At 39.4% G+C, this 24,586-nt stretch overlaps 2 protein-coding genes across 5 annotated transcripts in view; both read left to right on the forward strand.

The window, feature by feature from the left end:
* dnm3b (dynamin 3b) overlaps nt 1-6,356 on the forward strand; it is a 32,016-nt gene extending 25,660 nt beyond the window's left edge. The window contains exons 19-21 of the mRNA XM_028019560.1: nt 605-840; nt 942-1,115; nt 3,280-6,356. Coding sequence (XP_027875361.1) covers nt 605-840; nt 942-1,115; nt 3,280-3,322 — 453 coding nt within the window. The 3' untranslated portion in view covers nt 3,323-6,356. The remainder of the gene's footprint in view (nt 1-604; nt 841-941; nt 1,116-3,279) is intronic.
* A 1,884-nt stretch (nt 6,357-8,240) lies between these two features.
* On the forward strand, nt 8,241-24,510 carry LOC114145892 (SUN domain-containing ossification factor). 4 transcript variants are annotated; one of them, XM_028019548.1, is made up of 24 exons: nt 8,241-8,520; nt 10,277-10,394; nt 11,148-11,243; nt 12,289-12,509; nt 12,612-12,710; nt 13,127-13,259; nt 13,363-13,480; nt 13,580-13,704; nt 13,812-13,879; nt 13,975-14,082; nt 14,998-15,103; nt 15,452-15,472; nt 15,761-15,816; nt 17,021-17,100; nt 17,963-18,025; nt 18,139-18,201; nt 18,361-18,451; nt 19,039-20,301; nt 20,392-20,479; nt 20,786-20,890; nt 21,135-21,289; nt 21,517-21,608; nt 22,334-22,380; nt 22,474-24,510. In XM_028019548.1, the coding sequence occupies exons 1-24, from the start codon at nt 8,456-8,458 to the stop codon at nt 22,930-22,932; spliced, it is 3,840 nt and encodes a 1,279-aa protein (XP_027875349.1). In that variant the 5' UTR covers nt 8,241-8,455; the 3' UTR covers nt 22,933-24,510. The 4 variants fall into 4 exon arrangements, with proteins under 4 accessions (XP_027875349.1, XP_027875351.1, XP_027875350.1 ...); XM_028019550.1 differs by having other exon boundaries at nt 13,130-13,259; XM_028019549.1 differs by having other exon boundaries at nt 10,280-10,394.
* The last annotated feature ends 76 nt before the right edge of the window (nt 24,511-24,586 follow it).

Consider the following 24,586-nt stretch of genomic DNA (forward strand, 5'->3'; position numbering starts at 1 on the left):
AGAGAATGTAGCAGCGCAGCCTAACCGTTTCCATTTAAGCTGATTAGCAACTAAGATACTGTTTTCTTAAATTTATGAGAACTGTCAAACATTTTTTTAGAAAATACTGTTCATATCCAGATAAATGCTGCCCACAGCATTGAGCTTGTTGATAAAAAAGAATAACGTGGTTCATTTTAATTTAAGCATTTTGGCTTACGTGGCAAGCTTAAGGTAAATAGTGTTTCCATTTTGCTTTCTGATTTGTTGCTACTTCATCTTGAAACCGTTTTCAGCTCAGCTCTATTTTAATTCTTTGCAGACAAAACTCACAAAATAACGTCGTGCTTCTACTTCAGAAACCTAGCAGTTTGTCTTTACAGTTGTAAAACTTAATGACTAGTGCTCAGGCTGCGCCAAGCTGCAGTTGTGGCTGACATAATTACAGACTGTACCAACAAAAAGTATTGGAAATTGAGTTTTGTCAGAAACTCTCAGTACAGATAATTTAGAAATGCCCTTATAAAGCTTATACAAGGTAAAGTTTAAGACAAGAACACTGGTAGTTAACTTACAGTTTTACCACTCTAATTCTTTCTGCTTTACTGTTTGGTCTTGTCAAAAGGTGAAGGACTTCATCAATGCGGAGCTGCTGGCGTGCCTGTACTCTGCAGGTGACCAGAATGCCCTGATGGATGAGTCCCAGGAGCAGGCCCAGAGGAGGGACGAGGTGCTGAGGACCCACCAGGCCCTGAAGGAGGCCCTGGCCATCATAGGTGACATCTCTACATCCACCATCACAACCCCCATGCCTCCGCCTGTTGACAACTCCTGGGTGGGAGGATCCACCGGCGGTCGCAGGTAAGATGGAAATGAACTTAAACGGGGGAAGGAAAAGTCAAGCCTGGAAACCTTGATATTTGCTGTTTTTTTCTTTTGATCACATCCGTTCTGCTGTCCAGGTCTCCTCCTCCGAGTCCCACGGCCCCCAGAAGGATGTCTTCGGGCCAGCGGCCGGCGCCCAGAGGGGCCCCACTGCCACCAAACCGTCCAGGACCTTTGGGACCCTTCAACAACAGTGCTGATAGCCCCCAGGCACCCAGCCGCCCCAACAGGGCCCCGCCTAGCATCCCCAGGTAAACGCAGTCATCACCTTTAATGCTTTGTCTTATTTAATTCAAAAGATTTTATTCTGTTTCTAAAGAATTACCAAGTTACTGAAGGTAAAATGTATTTATTTATGTAATTAAAGCCTAATGAGGAAAGTGCATTGCCAAATATACAAACATGCAATTTAAAAAAATTACTGAGCTAAAGTAGATGTATCTTGCAAATTTACAAGCAATAGCCAAATTAGCTAACCACAAGCTTTGGAAACAAGCTGAGCACATAAACAGTTTATTCACATTACATTGGGTTTAATGTGAAAAGGAGGTGTTTTAAAGAATTAGTTTAGAGTGTTTTAGGTAAGATTTTGCTTAAGGGTGACCAACAAGTAATATCTAACCTGCAGTAGAATAGATAACAATCTTGGTGTCTTCATTTCTTCAAAGAATCATGATTTATCCCTTTACACGTTGACTGCAATCAGGGGTGGCTTTACAAGGATGTGAGCCCTGGGCTGGAGACAGTTTTGTTGCCTTATTCACTAAGGAAAAAGTATTTTTCTAATGCCAATTACAGTACATTAATATATAGTCTTACAGATGAGCAGCCATGAACTGATGCATGGTAGGTTTAATACGTCCCCTGGCCAACAAGCTTCACGTTGTTTCCAAGAAATCGACTTCAACGTCATAGTAGTCAAATATTTGAATATTGTTTAAATTAATAGAAATACCAAAAATATAAATACAACACACCTAATATGAAGTACAACGTTGCAAAAGCTCCATTCCTTCAAAGGAGAATAGAAAAAAAGAAAAATCTTTGGTGCCCCCAAAACATTGGGGCCCTGGGCTACCGCCTCAGTAAGCCTTTTCTGAAGTGTGGCCCTGGCTGCTCATACAGTGACATTATTTAAATAAGCCTTTAAATTTTTATAGTGCATACTCTTTCTGTTCAAAGTTAACACATCCTAAGATTCACGTAGGCATGAATCTCACTAAGCATGTGTCACTCTGCTTGAATCACTCTTCCTCAGTGTGAGGCTAATCAATCCTATAGTCAGCAGCACATTAATGTGCGCAGACATAATGTATTAGTTACTGTTTCACAACTACAGGATGGGTTGTCCTACATAATGAGTTACTATGCATTAGTGAGGAGGACTTACGGAGGTGAAACACATTTTCTACACCAATAGTTTTCCAAAGACGCCCACCGACCTTTAAGCGACAGGACAGCTTTATATGTGCAGGCAGAGGCTGCCACTTCACAGTTTTATAATTTATTCTTGCACATGCTGCTCATTGTAATCTTCACAGCGACTTCTCAGCAACGTTTCTCATTCTCCACCTACGCTCTTTGCTGTAGAGGCAAGCTGGAGTGTTCCAGCAGTTTCTATGGTAACGAGGAAGCTTTGCATTCACACATCTTCTAATCTTTTTATGTCATTCTTTCGGACTAATAGTATTTTAGCAGCTGGGGATGGATTAAGAGACTCTGAAGAGTGAAAATCTGTTAACCAATACATATAGGGGATACCAAGTGAGCTTTCATGGTGACTGTAAATTGCTTCAGTATAAACGTTGTCATCTGTTCAGAGGTGAAGGCAGGTTAAGCTTTTAAAGTGAATCTCATTTCTACACCTGTCTCATGTGAAGTTAAAACGAGCTCTATCTTTTCCATCTACTGGATTTATTGTTTTCCTCTTTTCTTTCTACCACAAACTGGATGATAAAAGTCGTCAGTGAGGTTCATTGGTCTCAACTAGACCTTTTTTGAAGGACAATTTTCTTTACAATGACTTCATAATTCATTTTATTTCATTGTGTCTGTTGTTTTGTTTATTTACTTCGGATATTTAAAATGTCTTTCAGTTCTAGTGTTAAATGTTCGTTAGAATTACTTGAATTTACTTGAAAACAGTCTCAAGTCTCAATATTGTCATTTATCGCAATAACTTCTGAGACAATTTATCGCCCAGCAAAATTTGTTATCGTGACAGGCCTGCTCATTTTTGTATATGACGCCCAAATTTCACTGACGTTAATTGTGGTTTGGCAGCAGCACTTGTTAGATACAATGAAATACCTGCCTCATTGTGGAAAGAAAAATACCATGTACATCTACTTTCTTATTAAATGAATGACAATCTGTTCCTCTTCCTCTATTCTTTGATGCGTCACCGCTCTCCAGCCGGCGACCACCGCCGTCTCCTACAAGACAAGCCCCGCCATAATCACCCTACCGGCGTGATTTCCCCTCGTCCGCGCCCCTTCTGTCTCCCACCCCTCTCTCTTAGCCATGGCTCTGCTGTCCTCGTCTCTCCTTAGCGAAGACGCCCGCCGAAATCTTTGACCCCTTCAACCTCAGTTTCCCTCCAGGTGAAGACGTCCATGTATTTACAGTACAGTACTCGTCTTGTGGTGTATGTGTATGTGCGCTTGTTGCTCGCCTGTGATCCAGGTTCGCTTAGCAGGTCCACTGCCCTGAAACCCCCGCCCTCCCTTTTCCTCTCCTACCTACAACCCCTACGGTTCAACCAGCACCCCCAGTCGCTGCTTCTACATAAAAAAAAAACAACAAAAAAACAAAACAAATAAAAAATAGGCTCAGCAATCATACTGCCCTACTCATTCCAAAACGCAGCATGCCACATAAGCTGCTTTTATTGCATGGGAGTGTATGCGTGCGTGGACGTGTGTGTGTGTGTGTTTTTGGGAGAGGGATTAATTTGCCTATATGTAGGCAGAGTTTGATTTAGTATTGTATTAATTTATTGTATAATGCCCCGCCCCCTCTCCCCCACCGAGTGTTGATGTTCTCTTAGGAACAGAAGTTGTATCTTAGTATAAGTGCGTATAAGGTTGATTTTTTTTGTTTGTTTCTTTCTGTGTGAATAATACATTGTACATGTGAGTGGGCGTGTGTGTGCGTGTGTGAGGACACGTGTGCATGTGCCGTCTCTGCACGTTTGTTGGCGTTTCAGTTCTGTTTGTTTTCACTGTCAAAGCTGTTAATGATGAATCATATATATATATAAAAAAAACAACAACCCTGCGGGGGGAACATTCAGTGTTTGACTTTTGTGAGTTGTTCCTGTGTTGTAGTAGCAGCCATACATGCATAGCAGTGCTGAGGAGCACCTTTGATATTCTCTATATGGACACACAGCCTCGACAACACGTTTAACCTCGTCATAGGTGTCCACCTGTGCTGTATCCATGGTCAGATTGTGACCCCCGAACCGAAGGGCCTCAAGCTCCCATTCAGATGCTGACTGGAAGTGAAGCTTTGGTTAAAACTAACAATTAAACAAAAACAAAAATACAACAGCAGAACAACTTATTCGACACGAGACGCTACATTCAGCTACACTCTTAAAATTGCTGGGTTCAGATTGACCCAATTTAGGTTGTTAACCGAGTCCTGCATCAACGAGTTGATTCAACGCCACAACGGTTGGTTATGGGTTTGTACCAGCATATGTTAAAAGTAGTGCTGTCAATCGATTTAAAAAATGGAATTAAATTAATTGTACTCTAGCGCTTTGGTTAATCACGTGTGAAATGTAAAAATGCACGTCATCATAAAAATGTTAAAGAAAATCTATTATTGTCTGAAACCAAAACGTTTCAGTTTTCCAGGTTTTTATGTTCAGGATTTTGTTTCAAACTTGATTTAAAACGTTAGCTATGAACTAGTTGTGCTTCGGTGGAAGGATAACAGATCATTGCAATAAGTACATACTACCTTAGTTTAATAGAAAACTCCATTGCTCTGTTTTCACCTTTTAACTCGCAGTTGCGACTCTTTGCTGACCGCAGTCCAAGACCATGCTGCTGTCTACTAGGTAAGTCTCCACAGAAGAGAGGCTTTTAGGTCTAAATAGGTAATGTAATTAATCTGCATTGTGAAATACTAGTAATTTCTGTAAATTAATAAAGATAAAGAATAAATTGCTCCAACACCTGGATTACTAAACAAGTAGTATTTTTATTAAAATTAATAAAAAATATCTATATATTTTTTTCATTTTTACTTTAAATTCTGACTGGTTATAAATTCTGAAGTGAATTATTATTTAATAAAACTATCTACTGTATGGTTAAATGTTATTGACAAGCACTTTAACTTGAGCAAAACTCATCCCCAGCATGAAAAACTTTAGGCCTTTATAATAAAAATCATTTTTGGTCTCATTAGTGCATCTGTGGTTTATTTCCTTATTAAATAAATACAACCTAAACTAATAAAATTGAAATATAATTGCAACAATAGGTGAAGTAGAAATAAATACAGCTTTTTAGCCCGTCTATATTGGCTTTATTGTTAAAAATAGCTAACAGTAGATGGTGCTAACTTCTTAACAGCTAAAAAGTTAAGGGAGCTTGTTTTTTTAACTCAACAGAGTGACAATATTATAATGCAGCATAACATTACCATTTATTTTATCGTTAGATATGGTCAGACTGCTGTTAAGTTCAAAATGGCTGTCTGTGAAGAGTGATGAGGCTCCTGCTAGCTTAACCCAACAAACTTGGTCTCGATGCTAGGCCCAGTGTTTGGTTAAAACTAGCCAATTTCTATGTCTTAACAGCACAAACACAACATTTCTGCTTAAGAAATTACCCGGCTGTTTTCAGAGTGGATCCATAGAGGATTACTGGAGGAGGATTAGACTATTCCGAATGTCATTGGGTTCCCTCCGGTTAGCCTTTTTCTCAGGTCTGACCCAAACATTTATGCCCATCACGAACCTCCGCTCCAGTTTTAGCCGACTCGTCGTTTCCACTCAAAACCCAGACGCCGCTCCGTCAGCATTTGTATCAGAGCTTAAGGTCGTATCGTCAGTGTTCAAGTGCTTCTCTGTCACTTTGTTATTGTGTATGTAAGCCTAAGCTGTATTCTGATGTATATAGGTAATGATAAGGACATAGTGTACCAGTGGACTCTACAGACCTCGTCAAGAATCCTAGCGCTTTAATCGTTCTCTTTGTCTGTATTCACTATATTCTCTCCTCTCTCTAATTTAGACTGCCTTAATGACAGTCTAAATAAAGGATTATAATTCTTTATTGCCAAAGTTAAACACAGAAGGAGAATTATGAAGTGAAAAAAAAATAGAAAAGAAATGAAGCTAAAGGTTCCAGTTGATGTGAAATTGGCTAAAATTGTTTAGCAGAGAAAGTATTGTTCAGTTTGGAAATGCACAAGTTGTTAATTTTCTGTGTCTGTATCGCTCCTCAATAAACTTCTTCCTCATAATGTCATTCCTTGTCAACAGAGTGATTCTTGTTTAGGAATGTGGATTTGAAGCCTATGTGATGGAACAACACAAATTAATATGTAGAAAACGGTGGCTGGTTTTTTGAGTTGCGTTTGAGTAACAAGGCATTAAGCTTTACATGTGTGAGCCAGAGTTTGACTGATGATTCCCCGGAGGCGTAATATGTGTTTTAGTTGGTGTGGTGACCTTTTTTGGACAAAATGAGGTGCGTGATGCAACAGTTATGCAGTAAACACAGGTTAGTAAATCATCTCAATGGATCGCGTCAACCAGGCTATAAAGTTTTAACAGTATGACACACACAGCTTTCCATTGGGTTTTACCGTGACCAAATTTCCCAGAAATCCTTGCTGTGTTTTCATTTAGAGCACAAATGTTTTGCTGCAGGGATACAGAATTCAAGTGGACAAGTTTGAAGGAGGAAGTAGATTAAAACACAAGAATGAAAAACAAAATGGAAATGATTGTACCCAGAAGGACTCTGTAACCTCCCTCGGACATTTGGGGATATCTGTGGAGGTTTATTTTAGGTGGGGGTTTTTGACTTTTATGAAATCACAAATTATAAAATGGTAGCAAAACAATTGTTCTTTAGATAACAAACTATATATAAAGTAAGATTGACAGATTTTTTTTTTGCTTCTGAAAAGGCGGTCTAGTATTTTACAACCAGAGCCAGCTTGTCTTCCAGGTTATTTACAAACGAGATGAAACTTTGAAAATGTCTCAAAGGTGAGTAAGCAGTACCCTCTAGTGGCCGTGAAACATAATGTCGGAAAAGTGTTGTGAGGAAAAACTAACACTACAAAATAAGTTTTATTTGACCGGCTTGGCTACCAATTAGGTAGCTTTACATACCTAATTGAAACAGCTTTACATAATGTCGGACTACTTTTGGTTTCTGATAAGCCTAAACATTCCCCGTAACCTCAAGTCTCGCGATACTTTATCTTAAAAAGCCCTTCATTGCAACTCGTCCTAACTTTGTTTTTCCAAAGTTACAGTATTTTCATTCACTTGTCGAAACGACCTACTTGAACACGTCACTTGATGGCCATGTTTTTAACGATGATGCGTTCACCTATACTCGTGCATCAGCATTTGAAGAACTCTGAAATTATTATTATTTTTCTTTTTCATCCTCCTAGTTCTGATTCAGGTTTTCATAAATAACACCAGTGACTATTTTTAAGTCATATTCGTTTAAGTAATAAACGAATATGATATATCTAGTTATCTCTGTTATACACATATATTTGACTTGGGGAAGATAGACATGCAACAAAAGTCTCAATCGAACTCGCGTGGAAACACATAGCCTACTGTATGTTCACGGTGCGCCCGCTCTGCTGCTACACCACGCAACTCCCCCTACTGGCCACTTTTATGAAATGCTACAACAGAAAACTGTTGCCCCCGGTAATTTGCTGTCAGAAAATTCCAGCGCGCTCCTACTTTTCGAATGTTTGGCTACAAAAACAATCAACCAACCAAACAAAACAAAACAAAACAAAAAATATTAGAATTATTAAGATTCCTTTAACTTGTTTTTCTTGTTTTTATTTATAATAGATCATTTTTACATGCAATCAACTGATTTATTGTAACATAGAGAACATGATGTACCAATCAGTTCACTGAGAGAGCGCTAGCAAAAACATTAGGGAGTGGGATTGGGCTCGACACAAAACAACCGCAACAAATATGATGGAGAGACTTAATTCTTACAACTGTATTAGCGGCTTGAGGACCAGACGTAACAATGAGTGAAGGTGCCTCCGCACACCCGGCCAGCGAGCGTGTAGAAAACGAGCGCTCCCGGCGTTTGAACCTGCGCAACGGGCGTCTCTGCGTTTTCATTGGTCTGTTGGACGTCGAGTCGCACTGGCTGTCAGGAGGAGGTTGTTGTGTTTGGGGAAACTGCGGCTAGCATCACAGTTAACCAGCGCGACTGTTACATGTCAGGCACGTAAACCGCGCATATCGGGTGATTTTATATTTTACACCGCTGAAGAAGCCACAGACTACAAGGATAAACGTTTCTTTGTGCGCGGCGACGATGTCTGTCCCGGCAGGACAGGGATGAAGATGACACAACTGTTGTGGCGAAGTGTGTCAGTGTGGCTATGTATAGCTGTGCTCTTTTGGTGAGTTTTTTAATTAGTTTTTTTTAACCACCTGTCATATATATATATATATATATATATATATATATATATATATATTAAATGTTTTTGCTGTTATGTGACCGTATAGAAGAAGACTTACAAACTAACTGACTGCTAATATGCTGCGCTCAAACCGTAACACACTCGTATAGCAGCAGCTAGCTAGCTAGCTAGCCCTGACGTTATGTTGTGATGTGGCACCTGGCTGACTTCTGACCTGTTGGGATGAGGTAGCTGTAGCCGCTGACTGAGGTTGAATCAGCAATACTCTATCAACAAGTAGCCATAGGAATATGTTGTACAGTCGCTAACTTTTTGGTACGTTTATATATTAGTCCAATTTAAAATCTATTTGAGCACTACAAGAGTAGCTTTCTTAACAAACCCTACAGCCTTCAATGCCTGAGTAATGACAGGTTCCTAATAATGACTGTCCCAGACCTCAGGTCAGCCTATAAGAGGCAGGTTTGGTTCACCAGCTGACCGGTTAGTGGCTGTTTTCTTTTTTTTCCCTCGTGTCAAAAAAGATTAAAAAGCCTGAGGTTGTTGGGAATATGAACCTCTGACTGAACTCATTACGCCAACAGAGGCAGCATCTGTGGGATAAGAACCTGTCCCACCCATGATATTAAAGGTTAGTTACAGCATATCAACCACTGACTGCTGTTGATCATAAAGCGGGAAGGGTGACGCAATATTTTACTAGTATAAGCATTTCTGTAGAAATCTTTGTGGACATGACTGTATTGGATATTTTTAGACCAATTTGGTTTCTCGGTTTAAAGAAATAGCAGTTCTAGTTTATGTTGTCTGTAAATACCTGGTGATCCCTTAGTCACCATATTATGTATTAATAAACGAATGTGACTTATTTACTTATTATTTGTTGGCATTAACAATAGCTAATTTATGAATTTGCACCAAATGCTGGCTTATACGTTTTTTTTTTGTTTTTTTTTTAACATTTATTGTTTTATTTGTTGCTCTGTTTTGAAACTAGCAGCAGAAGTAGTTTTCCACTTTTCGCTGTTGTGTTGGAGTAGACCACTTCATGAATATTGCATGTCCCAATGTATGTAATAGTGTTATTATTATTAGTATTTTTATTGCTCCAATAGAAGTAAGAACACATAATGACTGTACACTTCCACAGTGCGACCTAGTAGAACATATTATTTGACTGTAAACAAAGAATTAGAATATTAAAGTTTATTTGTCTTTGAGGGCAAACTTGTATGATTATGTCATTATCAATATATTACCTTAAAATGATATCAAAATGACAATAGTATTGTTTATTAGGAGAATTATTAGGGCATGCAAAGATTAGCTTCAGTCGTGGACAAACTTATTTCAAAGTTTGTTGATATTTTAGACGTCTCATCAGTCTCCAGGGTCCATTAAAGTCTTGTCTCCTGTCAAAACTCCTAAAACTAAAATCTTATCTCCATTCTTAATAAGAGATAATGACTCACTAGTGCAAGGCGATGGCACTAACAGCTGGACCACCCCAGAAGCCCATATAAGAATACAGATAATAGTAAAAAGATTCATTTGGACAGTTTGTTAGTGAAGACTTTCTGTTTCCTGAGGTGTGTCTTTTAACTGTTGTCATTTCACAGATGATTCCGTGCCGAATACCTGAGCTTTTATACAGTTTTATCAGTGCATTATGATGTTACCATTCAAGGTGACTCAGCATCGTTATTATTGCACTGATTCTCTTCTACTGCAGCAGGTGTGTTAGTTGCTATGTGGGATCCACGGAGCCACAGCCAGAGGCTCAGAATCAGGCGTCCTCCCAGGACTTCCAGGCGACGGAGGACTCAGGGGATCCGGACCCAAATGAGAAGGTAACGCTCTGTAATAGTGTGATGAAGAAATAATCTAAAGCATTATTAATGTTCTGGCGAAACTAGGGCTGCAGTTAAGGATTATTTAAGTAACTGATTATTCTGACGATTAATCGTTAAAACTGAATGTATTTTTTTAAATGCCTCATTTTACAGATTTTTGTTTTTTCCTTTTACCATTTAAGACTTTTTAAAACAACGTTGGACATACACTAAAAAGTGCAAATGAATAAATAATTCAATTCCTTTTTTAAATATAAGAAAATAAACATTTTCTTTTCCTTTAGTAAATCTGAACCAGGTAAAGCTAAAGCTGTTCTTCTTGAATATGTTTGGCTAAAATCTATTTACAGACAAAATTCTCTTTTCTTTTTGTATATTAAATGCAAAATGTTTACAATTGTTTTTTTTTTTTACAGTTTTGGCTTAGTTACTGCTCTGAATATGTTGGAGGTTTTTTCAGAAAGTTGCCTTTTTTGAGTCCGATTAATCGACTACTAAATTAGTTGACGATTATTTTTGATACTCGATTAATCGTGATTAATTGTTTCAGCCTGAGCAGAAACACTTGAAACATTGAATATTTTTTTTTTGTTGATTTGATAATATTCCGTGTGTTTGACACATTGTTAAAGTCATTGATCTTGTCTCAGACTCTTCTGTTTAAACACCATCACTTTGTTTTTTTGTCAAATGCTTCTATCTGTATGTATTTGAAAGTGAATGTGTTTTTCTTTCGTTCTGTTGTTTTAGAATGAAGACATCTGGAGTTTACCTGAAAATGGGAAGCTGTCTGGAGATCATCAGCATAACGGAGAACAGCTGACACGAGAAGTGGAACATGCTGAGGTAGGGGAAACGGACAAAAAAATTATAAAAATACTCGACACACTGAGTTGTTGAGGATATCTGAAGTATTTGATTTTTTTTAACGGGAATATTTAAGCGTATAAGAAAATAATGTGTGATAATGGTGTAACTTATTACTGAACTCTATTTGTGAACATTTTGTTCATTTATTTAGTACATATGTTTTTCCTGTTTAATCATTCTTAATTCCTTTACCTGATTTGTTTATATCATAATAACACAATCTATAATTTGTACCATGAAGTCACCATACAGTTACCAGTTACCTAAAAAATAAGTAATAAATGTTTTTTTTTATATAATAATCTTTTTTTTTTTTTAAAAAAACAGCTGTTTTTTTCAGCTAAGGTTCATTGTACAAGTTGTTGATCAAGGGATGGAACATATTCCAGATTTTTAATTGTAAAAACTATGAATGTTTTTTTCCCCCTGCTTTACAGATATGAACTACGTACTTTGTGTTGCTTTCACATCAAATCCCCTCTAAACACATTCAGGTGGTTGTAGCCTGACAAAATGTTTAAGGTGTAGGAATAGTTTTACAAAGTGATGTAGATGCAACGATGGCGTATAAGGGTCATTGTAGATGGAAAAGAAAAGGAGTAAGTTTTCACCCAAAAAATCTCAGAAATTTCTCAAAAAAAACAAAAAAAAAAACAAGGAAATTTCCAAGTCTGTGAAGTCAAAAATTTGCTAGAAAAAAACGTTGAAATTTGGAGATTAATCTCAGAAATCTTCTAGAAAAACGTGAAAATGTCTGTGTTTCAAAAGTAACAAAAAAATTTGACTTTTGAAACTCAGAAATTTCTGAGTTGTTTTTCTAGCAACTTTCCATCTTTTTTTTTGCCTAGAAAATTTCTGAGATTAATCTTAAAATTTCAGAAATTTTTGACAAAAATGTACTAAGTATCTTTGTGTGTATTGAACGCTCTCGGAATATTCAGCGCTCTCTCTCATAAATCAGCCTCTCAGCTGCGGTTAATGGATCCAGGATCACACCCGAGTGTCTCCGTCTTTCCATTAGGCCGTTGGATCAGACGAGCCGACTGTAGAAGCAGAGCCGGAGGAAGACGGGAGGCTATCAGAACCCGAGCAGAACTCTGAACGTCAGCAAGAAGAAACATCTGGATCTGAAGAGCCGGACTCTGAACCACCACTGCTTCCTACAAACTCCCTGTCTGTTATTTCTGCTCCATACAAAGATGACCCCAACGTAAACAGCGTCCACATGGTCGCCACAAACAGGCAGGCCGCCGCCGTCGCTGCACTCCACGCAAATATTTACCTTTGTTTGCGTTTGATGTTTCCTACTGAAAATATAAAAATGTTTTCTTTAATTGCTTTAAGTGATGGATCTGAAACAGCTGCACCTGAGATCACTGATTTCGACCTGCTTCCAGTTGACTGTGAAGAAGAAGAAGAAGAAGACAATCCCTATGATGACAGGTTGGTTCAGTTATATAGAGCCAAAAAATGCTCATTAAAAGTTGTGATTAGGGATGCAAGTTGATTAATGAGTTAATCTAAAGTTGGTTGATAAAATCAATCAACTAATGAGTAGTTGAGAGGCCGTTTTCTCTCGTGTATCGCCGTCTTTCTGTAATATGAACAGCTAAATTTTTCATGATATTCTGAATAAACACATTGTTATAGTTTAACAATTTTTTGGGTCAGCTGCATTAAATGCTGTCCAAATAAACAGAAAAAGCCAAAAGAAGGTTATTTGTGAATCAATTGGAACTCCTTTTACTCCAGTAAACCATCACTCTGATGCTTGCATCCCCAGCTGTGACAAACCATGAGGGAGTACTGTTATTATTTGTCTTTTAAGGAGTGATAAACGCTGGTTTTGGTTCCCTCAGCAGCCCTCCAATAGTGCTGGAGAACACCTCCAATGCGCACACCACAGGTACTAACGCCGAAGTGGCCCCCCCTCCGAGTCCTCCCAGCAGTAAGCATCTGGAAGCCAACGCGTCGCACATGCTGAAAGAGCAGGTGAGGCGATCGGACGAGCTGTGGGTTGTTTTTTTTTTTCTTTTTTCCCACCCCCCCGTCAGAGGAGGTGTCCCAGCTCTCATTCCCTCATTATCTGTGACAGGACTTGAGCTCCCCTGTCAGCGCCGACGCAGACTCCACTGCGAGCAGCAAAGACCCCGAGGACATCCCCACTTTTGACGAGTGGAAGCGGAAGATGATGGAAGTGGAGAAAGAGAAGAGTACGATCAACACTTTTAAGTGGTTCGCTTCAAATTGGGAGATTATTCAGATTAAATCTGCTTTTTTTTTTCTTCTTCTTCTTTTTCTCCCTTCAATAGCTCTGTCCACTCACACCTCTAACAATGGAGGGTCTCATACGGTAAAAAAAGTCCAGAAGAACTTCCATAACTACGCCTCGGTAGAGTGTGGGGCCAAGTTACTTGGTGCTAACCCAGAGGCGAAGGTACTTTGTAAATTATTTCTTGCTTTCCACACAGATGTCGACACATTCCACTTTCTTTCACTTTAAAGAAGGTAAATCAATCTGATGTCTGCTAACGTTTTCCACAGAGCACTTCGGCCATTTTGAAGGAGAACATGGACTTGTACATGTTAAACCCCTGCAGCACTAAAATCTGGTTTGTTGCTCTGCCTTCAGTTACTACGTGTATTTTCATTCTCCACCTGAATATTATTCTAAATGTGTTTTATTATCATTATCTCTGTTGCTCAGGTTCATTATTGAGCTCTGTGAGCCCATCCAGTTGAAGCAGTTGGACATTGCTAATTTTGAGCTTTTCTCCTCCACCCCTAAAGACTTTCTCGTCTCTATCAGCGATCGGTAATATGATAATAATAATATCCTTAGATTTTCATGTTTTCTTGCTTTCCAACCCCAATGTTGAGCCAAATCAAATTCTTGGTCTTTAAAAACTTAATTTTTGGAATATCTCTATTTTTTTTTTTCTTCACCATTGCACTACTTGGATTTTCATAGTTCAGAGTGATGTCAGGTCGACCAAGGCGGCCATGTTTTTTTTTGTCTTTACGGCTTCCATTTATTTGGACTGTGAATTCAAGTCAATAGAATAGACCAGGCTAAGATTGTTAAAGGAATTAAGTCATAATGTTACAACAATACAGTCCCAATATTAGGAGTGTGAAGTATTAATTTTATGAGAACTCAAAAAATAACAAAATTGAAATGAGGAATGTTGAGCATCTTGCAAAGTTATACTTTGGTTTAGGTGAAACAAATATTAAATAATGTTTTACCACATCAGCATCAAGTTATTATCAGTAGCAGGACTTTGAAACGATCGTGCAAACACTTGTGTATTACGAGGAAAGAACCACGCGGACAGAGGTGGTCATGTCTTTTTTTTCACACTAAAACAACTTTATTCTCATAATTGTAAGACATTTTTTTTAACTAAAGTGCAAAGAATTTTTTATTACAATCTGAAAAGTGTGATGTGCATTTGTAGTAACTCATCTTTACTCTAATTCTCTTTAAATTAAAACTTTTGCATTCTGTATTCAATGTCAGTAAAGCTAGAAATCAGACAGGAACTTTATTACTACCTCGTTTTTCATTATTGTTAAAAACCAAGTAAACGTCCATGGGCTCGTTTGGACATCATCAGATTTTAAATCCTTACGTATTGTCAGTCATTGTAACACCAGATTGTGGCTGTTGGCCTTCAGACGTGTGCGTCGTTGGAGTAACTTGTGTCGTATGAATGAACGTTTGCAGGTACCCGACAAATAAGTGGTCAAAGCTGGGAACCTTTCACGCCAGGGACGAACGCACCGTTCAGAGCTTCCCATTGGACGAGCATCTTTACGCTAAATACGTGAAGGTGAGCAGAACCGCCGTCAAAGTTCATTGTGTTTTTGTTGATGGAAAGCACAGTAAAAAAAAACTAATTCTTTATTGTTTGTAAAAATTCATGTTAATCTCTTTACATGGCCACTTTTGAATTTTCTATAATATATATATATATATTTGTCTCTATGTGTTGCTTGTATTGCATATTTTTCTAAAAGCATGTTTTGTGGCTTGGTCTCTTGCGGTGAGATGGTGGCACCGCTTCACCTGCTGTTATTCATTAGAGCTGAGCTCTTTATGTCATCCTGTTTGTAAGCATGCCTATATATCCTAAATCTTTTTCTCTTTGTTTTCTCCCTTCTCTTTTCTCTCGCCTCAGATGTTCACCAAGTACATAAAGGTTAGCCTGTTCTTCTTGTAGCGCACGCTGTTCGCATCATCGACAGGATGATTGTCTGACTTCCGTCCTAGTAAACGAATCATTTACTGGAATGAAATCTTAACGAGTATTTCCTAAAGCCATTCTAGCTAGACACATCATCTTTCATGTCTTCTGAATTATTCACGCCAGCCAGTTTGTTCACTGAAATTTCTTTGATTTCTCAGCCAAGTTAAATCAGCTGCTGACATTTCTGATTTGTTCTGAGCGTCTTTACCACATAATCTGGCGTTTTTGGGGTTTTTTCAGGTGGAGCTGGTCTCTCACTTCGGTTCGGAACATTTCTGTCCCCTGAGTCTCATAAGGTACGTTAGCTTTCAGATTAGTGTTAGCAGGACGAATAAGAAGGAAAAAAACAAACATTGGAAGTAGGGTTGAAATGAATAATCGTGGTGAATTGATTATTCAAATAATCGTCAGCTAATTTAGCAATAGATTAATCGTTGACCAGAGTATACAGACTCGAAAAAGGAATTCAAATGTATTTTTAGCCACACAGCATAAAATAAAAACATTGGAAGTAGGGCTGAAACGATTACTGGTGATAAATTGATCACTAAATTAGCTGATCACTATTTGCATAATCGTTAACCGTATACATGAGTACACAGACTCAAAACAAGACAATTTGCTGAAAGAGCAACACATTCACAGCTGCAACACACAACATGCTCAGAGTAGTAATTAAGCCAAAACTACAAAAGAAATATTAACAATTTGAATTAAGGATTTTTAAAAAAACTGTAAATATGTCCTACAATTTCCTGTTAAGCATCACCTCCATACCAATTACTAATCACTTAATCCAAAAAACAATCAACAGATCAGCCCTGTACTGTATTGATAAGTCGAGCAGAAAGGACTGAACCTTTCACATGTTGATGCTAGAAATATTTTATTAGCTGCAGATGCATCCTTTGCTACAAATGATCAAGTGATCACTCACATTAAGGCATTTTAGGCATTAAAATGTTTATTGTTCTATTTAAAAAGGAATTGAATTATTTATTAGCGTCTTTTAATGTATTTGTAATCTTACATGAAAAGGGGTCAAATGAAAAATCTGCAGAATTTTCCATTTTTTTTGACAGATTAATCGTTAATCAGCAGAATAATAAATTACTAAAATAGTCAGTAGTCGTAGCCCTAATTGAATGCTTTAAAAAAAACAACCAAACAAGACAATTATAAAAACACGCATGTATTAGAAGTTGTACAGATGAATTTTCTTCTCTGTTTGATATTGTGCATATTTACAAATCCCTCTAGTTAGGATTAATTTGTTTCTAACTAATAGACCTGCTAATTGCATACCAAATAACCTGAACTCAATTCACAGATAGTATTTTTAATCTCCTGTATCACACCTTTGGTTACCGGAACCAAAGGTTAACTTTAGTAAAAGCACTTTCCTTAATTACCTGCTTACTGAAGGACGCTTCCTTTCTTGCATTAGAAATGTTTCAATTTGTTTGTTTTGTTTTTTTAACTTTTTTTTTTTTTTGTCAGGGTGTTCGGAACAAGCATGGTGGAAGAGTACGAGATCGCTGATCCTCCAGAGAGACCAGAAGATCAGGACGATGATCTAGGTGGGATCATACTGTCCACACAATATATTAGGAACTTTTTTTTTTGTCTTAAATTAAAATAAAAATTAACAAACAATTCTATGCATACTCAAACATTTACTGTATAGTAGAGATGCACAGACCTAAATTAAAATCAGTATCCATAAAGGCAGATCTATTCATCTATTAATTCTATGCTTTGTAATCTGAGCGACGTCATGCTTTATTTTACATTTCATTTAGGATTCCTAATTGCACTTTCTGAGCAATTATATAAGAAGGTTTGTTGCAGTTTGTTTTTTACCCGTTTGACCAAAGTAGTCAACCTATTGTTTCAGTCGTTTTCAGTTTTTTCTACTTTACATCGGCTGTTTTACTCCTAATTGCACTGATTCCACAAATTAAAGTTCTGTTGTTTTTCATGTTAGACCACCTAATGCTGCACTGGTGCATCAAATAAATTTGTAATTTATTACACTTATGTCTGCGGGGGAAAACAGAAACGTTTTAAGTCAGTTCAGCGATGTTTTTCTGTATCGGATCGGTATCGGCCGATACTTGTATTGGGAGTGAAGAAAAGTGGACCGGTGCATCCCTAACATACAGTCAATGAGATCATTTCATCTTCCTCTGTTACTAAAACTACTAGTAAATGATTTGCCATGACTGGACAGAGAACCGATTACTGTCTGTTAGTTACATTTTTGTTAAATATTGGGAAGAAAGCAAATTAAAAAAAAAAATTATAATAAAAAAACTGCATAATTTAAAAAAAAAGTCACTTGTTTAATTATGAGTATTTTTGGTTTAGTAAAATGTTTTAATAAATGAATTATTCATTTATTTATTTTAAATCTCATTGAGCTTTCAATCCTCATTTCAGATTATCCTCCTGGGAGTGTACCTGGAGAAGACAAGTCCAATAATCTGATTGGATCAGCGAAAGGTCTTGAATCAACTCAATATTTGTATTAATGACTTGCGTCTTGGTAATAAGAGCTCACAGCTTCGTGCTGCAGCGTCTCGTAACCGTAGTGTTTGGGCTTTTCGTTTCCTCAGATGCCATTTTCAACATGGTGAAGGACATTGCTGATGTCCTTGGAGGTAATCAGGAGACGACAGGTATAAACACGATCTCTACTGACTTTATCCGTTCTGCTTTCCTTTAACTAAAACGAATATCTGATGTTCAGCACACTATAAAGCTTCTCCCTGTATGTCAGTAAGTGACGTCATGGTGACAGCTAGTTATTATTTAACGCCTCTCTTGTTTTTCCCAAGGCAACCTTTCATCTCAAGATGTGAACATAAGTGAACAATCCCAACAACCTGAAACCGCCACGGAAACTGCGACCACTGACCTTGAGTCTGTGTAAGAACCTGCCACAGTCCTAGAATACGGAGCAACATCATAGTAGAATGGCCCAGTCAAAGTCTAGACTTCTGGTGTTTTCACACCTGATAGTCCAGTAGGCTGGAGTATTGGGAACCAAAATCAAATGATCAGTGGTTCCTGGTGCAGCGACGCCACAAGTGAGGCAGGAGAAACAGGATTTTCGAAAGATTTGATTGGTTTGACACGGTGCGGGGTGAAAGTGAACCGCAGCAGCTGAAAATGTAGCAAATGTTGCAGCTCTGGTCCCCAATAGCACCAAGTGTAGTGATTTATCAGGTAATCTGATTGACTCAGAAATTTAATAACATGCAATATAATGTGGTAGTCTATGACATGGCTCCCAATAGAAAATGCTGAAGAATGCAATTAATAAAAATGTTTAAGGTGGATAAAAACTTTTATTATCGCTTGCCTTTATATTACAAAGACAGTTCCGTGGTATACTCTATTGATATTTCATAGATGATTGTGAAGTATTTTTATCATTGAAGTCCTCTACCCTGTGCCCTCATGTTGCTGTGTCTAATACAGACCTGGTTTTCCTCTTCATGTTGTGTTTCCAGTCCAAACGCTGCAGACATGCAGGGTTTAACCGACCCGTTTGCTCCAGACGCATCAATTACTGAGAATTGTGAAGAAAAGCTCCCCCTAGTGGAGGAAAAAATCATCATTCCATTGGGAAAAGAAGAGGAAGAATCGATCACCTCCACAATCATTCTCCTTGACAAGGAGGAGGAGCTGGAAGACGACAAGAAGGACAATCAGAAACGGGATGAAGAAAACCTAGAATACTGCGCTGCGCGTTCTTCCTCTTGTTCCTGCACGACTTCTTTCCGGGAGTTTTTCCAGCAGCAGTGTTCAGCTTCCCTGTCCAAAAAGGGGACTTGCCAAACAGTGGACATAGTTGAAACAATTCCCTCTGTCGTGACAACCTCGGTCCCGCCCTCCTCCCCTGCCCAACCCGAGCCTCAACCTCATCCCGGCGAGGCGGATCAGTCAGATGAGACAGAGGCAGCCTCTGAGCTGCAGCCAGATCGAGACGCGACGGACGCAGAGGCGGCACCGCCTTCAGAGAACCCAGAGGGAACCGTGTCCGATCACAACGATCTGGAGCCCAGTCAGATCCCGATCCTCCCCGCACCCAGCGGCACCGAGTCTTCGTCTGCCAAAGCCACGCCTGTCGTAGAAACGCCAGACGTCTCCTCTGAGGAACCAAAGCACGAGTCGGGGCCTGAAAAGAGCCAGGATGGGTCGACAGAGGACAAACTCGTTGAGCCTTCGCTCTCTATCAGTAGCAGCTCTGCGGAGGTGAAGCCCAGCATCTCAGCAGATGACGATCCAACAGAGGAAAAACCCAATGTCGACCCCGCACAGGAGGAAACCAGTGCCTCCAATGAAACTCAGGATAACCTCAGTCAGACTCCAGTTTCCTCATCCGCTTCTTCAAAGAACCAGGTTGAGCCGCCGGAGAGTCTCCCTACCTCGTCTGAGGTTCCTCCTATTGCGGCAGACATGACCACAGAACCCGAACCCGCCCCCAGTCCCGTCACTGACGCCAAAACGGACGATCCGGCGGAAGAATTCCCAGTTCCATCGGGCGGCCAAGACCAGCTGTTTCGTCCTTCTGTTCCGACCAGCACTTCTCCTACCTCACCGTCTCTTTTAGACATTTACGCAGAGCCCTTTAACGGTACGGAGCAAAGCGGAAACCAGGTGCACGGTTCCAGCCAGAAGGAGTCGGTCTTCATGAGACTTAACAACCGAATCAAGGCGCTAGAGGTGAACATGTCCCTTAGCGGGCGCTACCTGGAGCAGCTTAGCCAGAGGTGATTCTACAAGAGGCTGTTCTGCAATTCTCAACTCTACAGCTTAAGAGGGATTTTAAAACTTCATTTTTTGTATTTTTTTTATTCAAGGTACCGGAAGCAGATGGAGGAGATGCAAAGAGCTTTCAACAAAACCATCGTTAAGCTCCAAAACACATCCAGAATAGCAGAGGAGCAGGTAAGCAATGGCTAGCAAAGACCAGCTGGCCTGGCAGAGACGAAGTGAGATGGTTTTAGACCTGAACGCAGAAACTCTGCTGAAAGGTTCTTTCTGTAGGTCTGTTTGCAGCGGGTTAGGGTTATCTTGGGGTTAGCGGCACTTCTTTTTACCGAGTCTTAAAAGCACAAAGACATCATTTCTGGCGTCCTCTCTGCCTTTCTTAGAGATTGATTTGAAATGTGCATATTGCTGGTTATGATTCCAAGGTGTTTGTTCATTGTGTTCTTGTTTCTTTTTTTTTTTTTATTAATGGTCTTGTTATAGGACCTGCGTCAGACTGAATCCATTCAGTTGCTGCAGGGCCAGCTGGAGAATGTGACTCAGCTGGTTCTCAACCTGTCTGTCCGAGTCAGCCAGCTGCAGAATGAGGTAGACGCAGCGCCGCCGGCACTAAGCCTTCATCTGCTTTATCACAGCTTTATCAACCTGATACAACTGAGGACAGTTAGTCTGTTTAATTTACCAGGTTGGGATGTAGAAAGACAGATTTTTCAGATTTTGTGTACCAGACAAGTTCACTGACATCTAACGCATTTTCTCCGTGTTCGTAAAGTGCGTGGAATATTATTGCTTCCTCTTTGCGACCGATTTGCTTTTCGTCTGTGTCTCCCAGGTGACCGACAGGCAGAACTACCTGCTGCTCTCTCTCGTGTTGTGTGTGTGTCTCGGCATTTTGCTGTGCGTCAACCACTTCCGCATCGCCGTTCCTCCCACCGCGGATCCAGAACCACCCAGCACCAAACGTCCCACCTACCGCAGTCCTGAAAGGTACAACGTCGATTATGAGCCTAATGTGCGATTCTCATTCGAAAGGCATCAATAAACGATTTAAATAGGCCGAGGATGCTTGTGCTCATTTCATTTCGAACTGCCGTGGATTTTTATTACACTTAAAAAGTGTAGCGTTGCGAGGTTGAATGCAAAACTCTGATTTTAAGGTGATGAACTTACTGCATGCTTCTATCTCAACCATGACTTCTCTGTCTGCACAACAGGCAGTATCCTCCCTGCGATGAGACAGGATTGAAAAGGAGGGCATCTTATCCACTCGTAAACTCTGAGACCTTTCAGTTGGCCGACGCTGAAGGTGAGATTATCAGGGTGATCCTAAAAACCTAAAAAGGTTTAAATTCATGTATCTAAAACTAAGGCCTTATAATGTCTTAAATTCATAAGTAATTTGGCTTAAAATATGTTAATCACATATTCTGCCAATTGTCTTGGCAGGACTATTTAATCTCGTGTGTTCTATATGTAATTCCTTTTCTCACAGGGCTTTTGAGGCAACTACTAGCATACCCTCGCTAGCTAGTTAGCTAGCTTTTTAGTTCTGCAATGGATAAGTGCAAATGTAATGCCAGTTGGCTGGACGACATTCATACATTTTTTTGGAGAAAAAGGTTTTAAATTCAGTTTGTGGTTTTTAAAAGAGGTCTTCAAAAGTCTTAATTTCCTTTTAAAAATGTAAGTTGGCCTTAAATATGTTAATCACAGGTCTGAAATTTTGTCTTGGCAGAACTATTTAATCTCGTACGTTCTACATGTAATTTTTTTTCTCACAGGGCTTTTGAGATAAGTCACTGCTAGCATGCCATTGCTAGCGAGCTAGCTTCTTAGTGTCCATGATGGATAAATGCAAATTTATTCATACGCTTTTTGAGGAGATAAAGGTCTTAAATTCCATTTGTGTTTTTAAAAAAGATCTTAAGTCTTAAATTTGAGTCGGTGAAACTTTTATTATATCACATTATGCAACCAGGAGAACGTATTAATTGCAAGATTATAAAAAGAGCTTTCTTATTTTGTTTAAAGGAATGCTGCACGCCGAGGAAAGCAGTCTTTGTCCAGCGAACAGAAAGGTGTGTGAAAATCGATTCCGTTGCTACATAAAAATTGAATTGAAATTTTTATGTAGTCTAATCTTCTTCTTCTTCTCTCCTCGCCACACACAGAGGCGGCGGCGTAAGCTGAAACCTCCAGACCGGGTGGAGACGCTGAAACCCTGCTTCCAGTCCGCACCCGAACTGTGCAACGGAGCCGTCGGGCGTAGCCGCGGAGACGTCACCGCGCACGCCGCGCCGCTCATAAAACATTTGCTCCAGCCCGTGTTCAGGGACTCGCCGTCGGAGGGAAGCTCCGAAGGGTCCTCTCAGTCCGACGACCCGTCTTTCTGCGGCATCAGGTCGGCCTGCTCCAGGATCTGTGACGGGCTCCCTCCGGTGACAACACAAGCAGAAAAACGGGCACTAAGACGCAGGCGTCTGAAGCCTGCCTGCGCCGTGGTGGACTTGCTTCACGCTCCTCGGAGGGACGATAACGAGCCGGCGCCCGTCACTTTACAGGACATCATCGTCAACAAAAAGACGGAGCACAACTCCGGTCCGTTGGTTGCAATCCCAGGTCCTGTGTGACTCTGCAAGAGTCCTGAACTTGAATGCTAAGCTGGTTGTTAGATTCCAGTAACTAAAGGCAGCTCCAACCTCCATCAGACAATCTGTTCATCCTTTTCAGTAAAAGAAAAAAAAAAAATAATAATAATGTTGTGTTCATATCCTCTGTTCAGTTTTTGTCAAAGTTTCTGTTTGATACAGTTGAACTACTCCTTCCAGCTCTCCAGCTAAAGCATTTTTGTTTTATGAAAATCAGACTACTACTCACCTGAATTAATATAGGATACTAGAGGTTCTACTTCTTTACAGTAGCTTTAGTAGAAAACAAAATCCCTGAAGCACTTTAAACATGATCAACCAACCCTTTGTTCTCAGTAGTTCCTGTCTAGCTCCTCTCACCTGAGGGGTTCCTCAAAGCTCCATCCTCGGCCCACTACTTTTCAATCTGTACTGTATGTCTTTTCTTTGACTATGTTTAGAAAACATTTATTACTGTCCCCTTTTTTTCCCTCTAAAGTCCCACTATGAATGTCAACACAAAATGCAAGTTAATTTTAACACCAAATTTGGTCGAACTATCCCCTATAGTTATCCTTTTCTTTTTGTCTTCAATTTTATTCCAGGCAGCATTAAAAATGTCTCAGTCTTAAATTTGACTTGTTAGACCCTGCAGATACTTTGTAGATATGTAGAGCTACAAATATGCAGCCACAAATTAAACCACTGCCTTTTTTTGGCGACTAAGTATGGTCTTTCTAAGGAAGGGTTCTTCACAGAAAATCTAATAAATCAAAACGTTTGAAACTCGATTCCTGTTTTCAAACATCCTTGCAGCAGTTCCTTGTCATCCCGAGTAGAAGTGAAAATTAACCTTTGACCTGAACTGTACACACAACCCCATCAGCAGCTTTTTGTGTTCCATCTCACAGTGTGAAGTATTTCTTCAGAGAAATTCTCTCTTTCTCTCTCTCTTCAAATGGAGAATGCGCCCCGGTTAGGAGGCGTGTTCAGGGCAATGTGCTGAAATGTCGACTGGAGTGGAAAATGTTTGCTTTCGGGAAGCGCCGCAGGTAATGTAGCTTGTAAAATGTTGTTCTGCTGTCTGCAAATGACTCGACTGGAGACGAGTGTGAAGGAAATTTTAAAAAATTCTCTTCACGCTGCTTAGAAACGCACTCTGGTGTAAAATATCTGCATTTCTAACTTTGGACGTCAGATTTTGATGTTGTAAATGAAACGTAGGGAAGTTTTGGTTTTGAAAATAGAAAAGCAAAAGTTGCTGCTTTTTTGTTTTCCAACATTTAATTATAAGAATCAGAAAATCAGGCTTTTTTTTTTTTCCCCCTCTCCCGGATCTCTTTACTTGCATGGTTAGATTTTATTTCTGGAGTGTCTGAAAAGTGGAGGAGACTTTTTTTTTTTTTTTTTTTAGCATAGGATTCATAGAGAAATTTCACTTTTTACTGTTTTCTGCGTTGTTCGTCAGACGTTCTGAATGACATTTGTACGACAACCACTACTTCTTCTGTTCCAGGTAATGCTGCATATAAAAGTGACTGAAATAAATGGATGGACTAGACTGTTGTTCATTCAGATAAGCTGGGCGTTTGTCCTTTCCATAGGCGTTCTATTTCGCCTAATAAAAATACTAAAACTGTACATGATGCACTTTTTT

This window comes from Xiphophorus couchianus, chromosome 6 (genome assembly GCF_001444195.1).
Source record: "Xiphophorus couchianus chromosome 6, X_couchianus-1.0, whole genome shotgun sequence".
Lineage (NCBI taxonomy): Eukaryota > Metazoa > Chordata > Actinopteri > Cyprinodontiformes > Poeciliidae > Xiphophorus > Xiphophorus couchianus.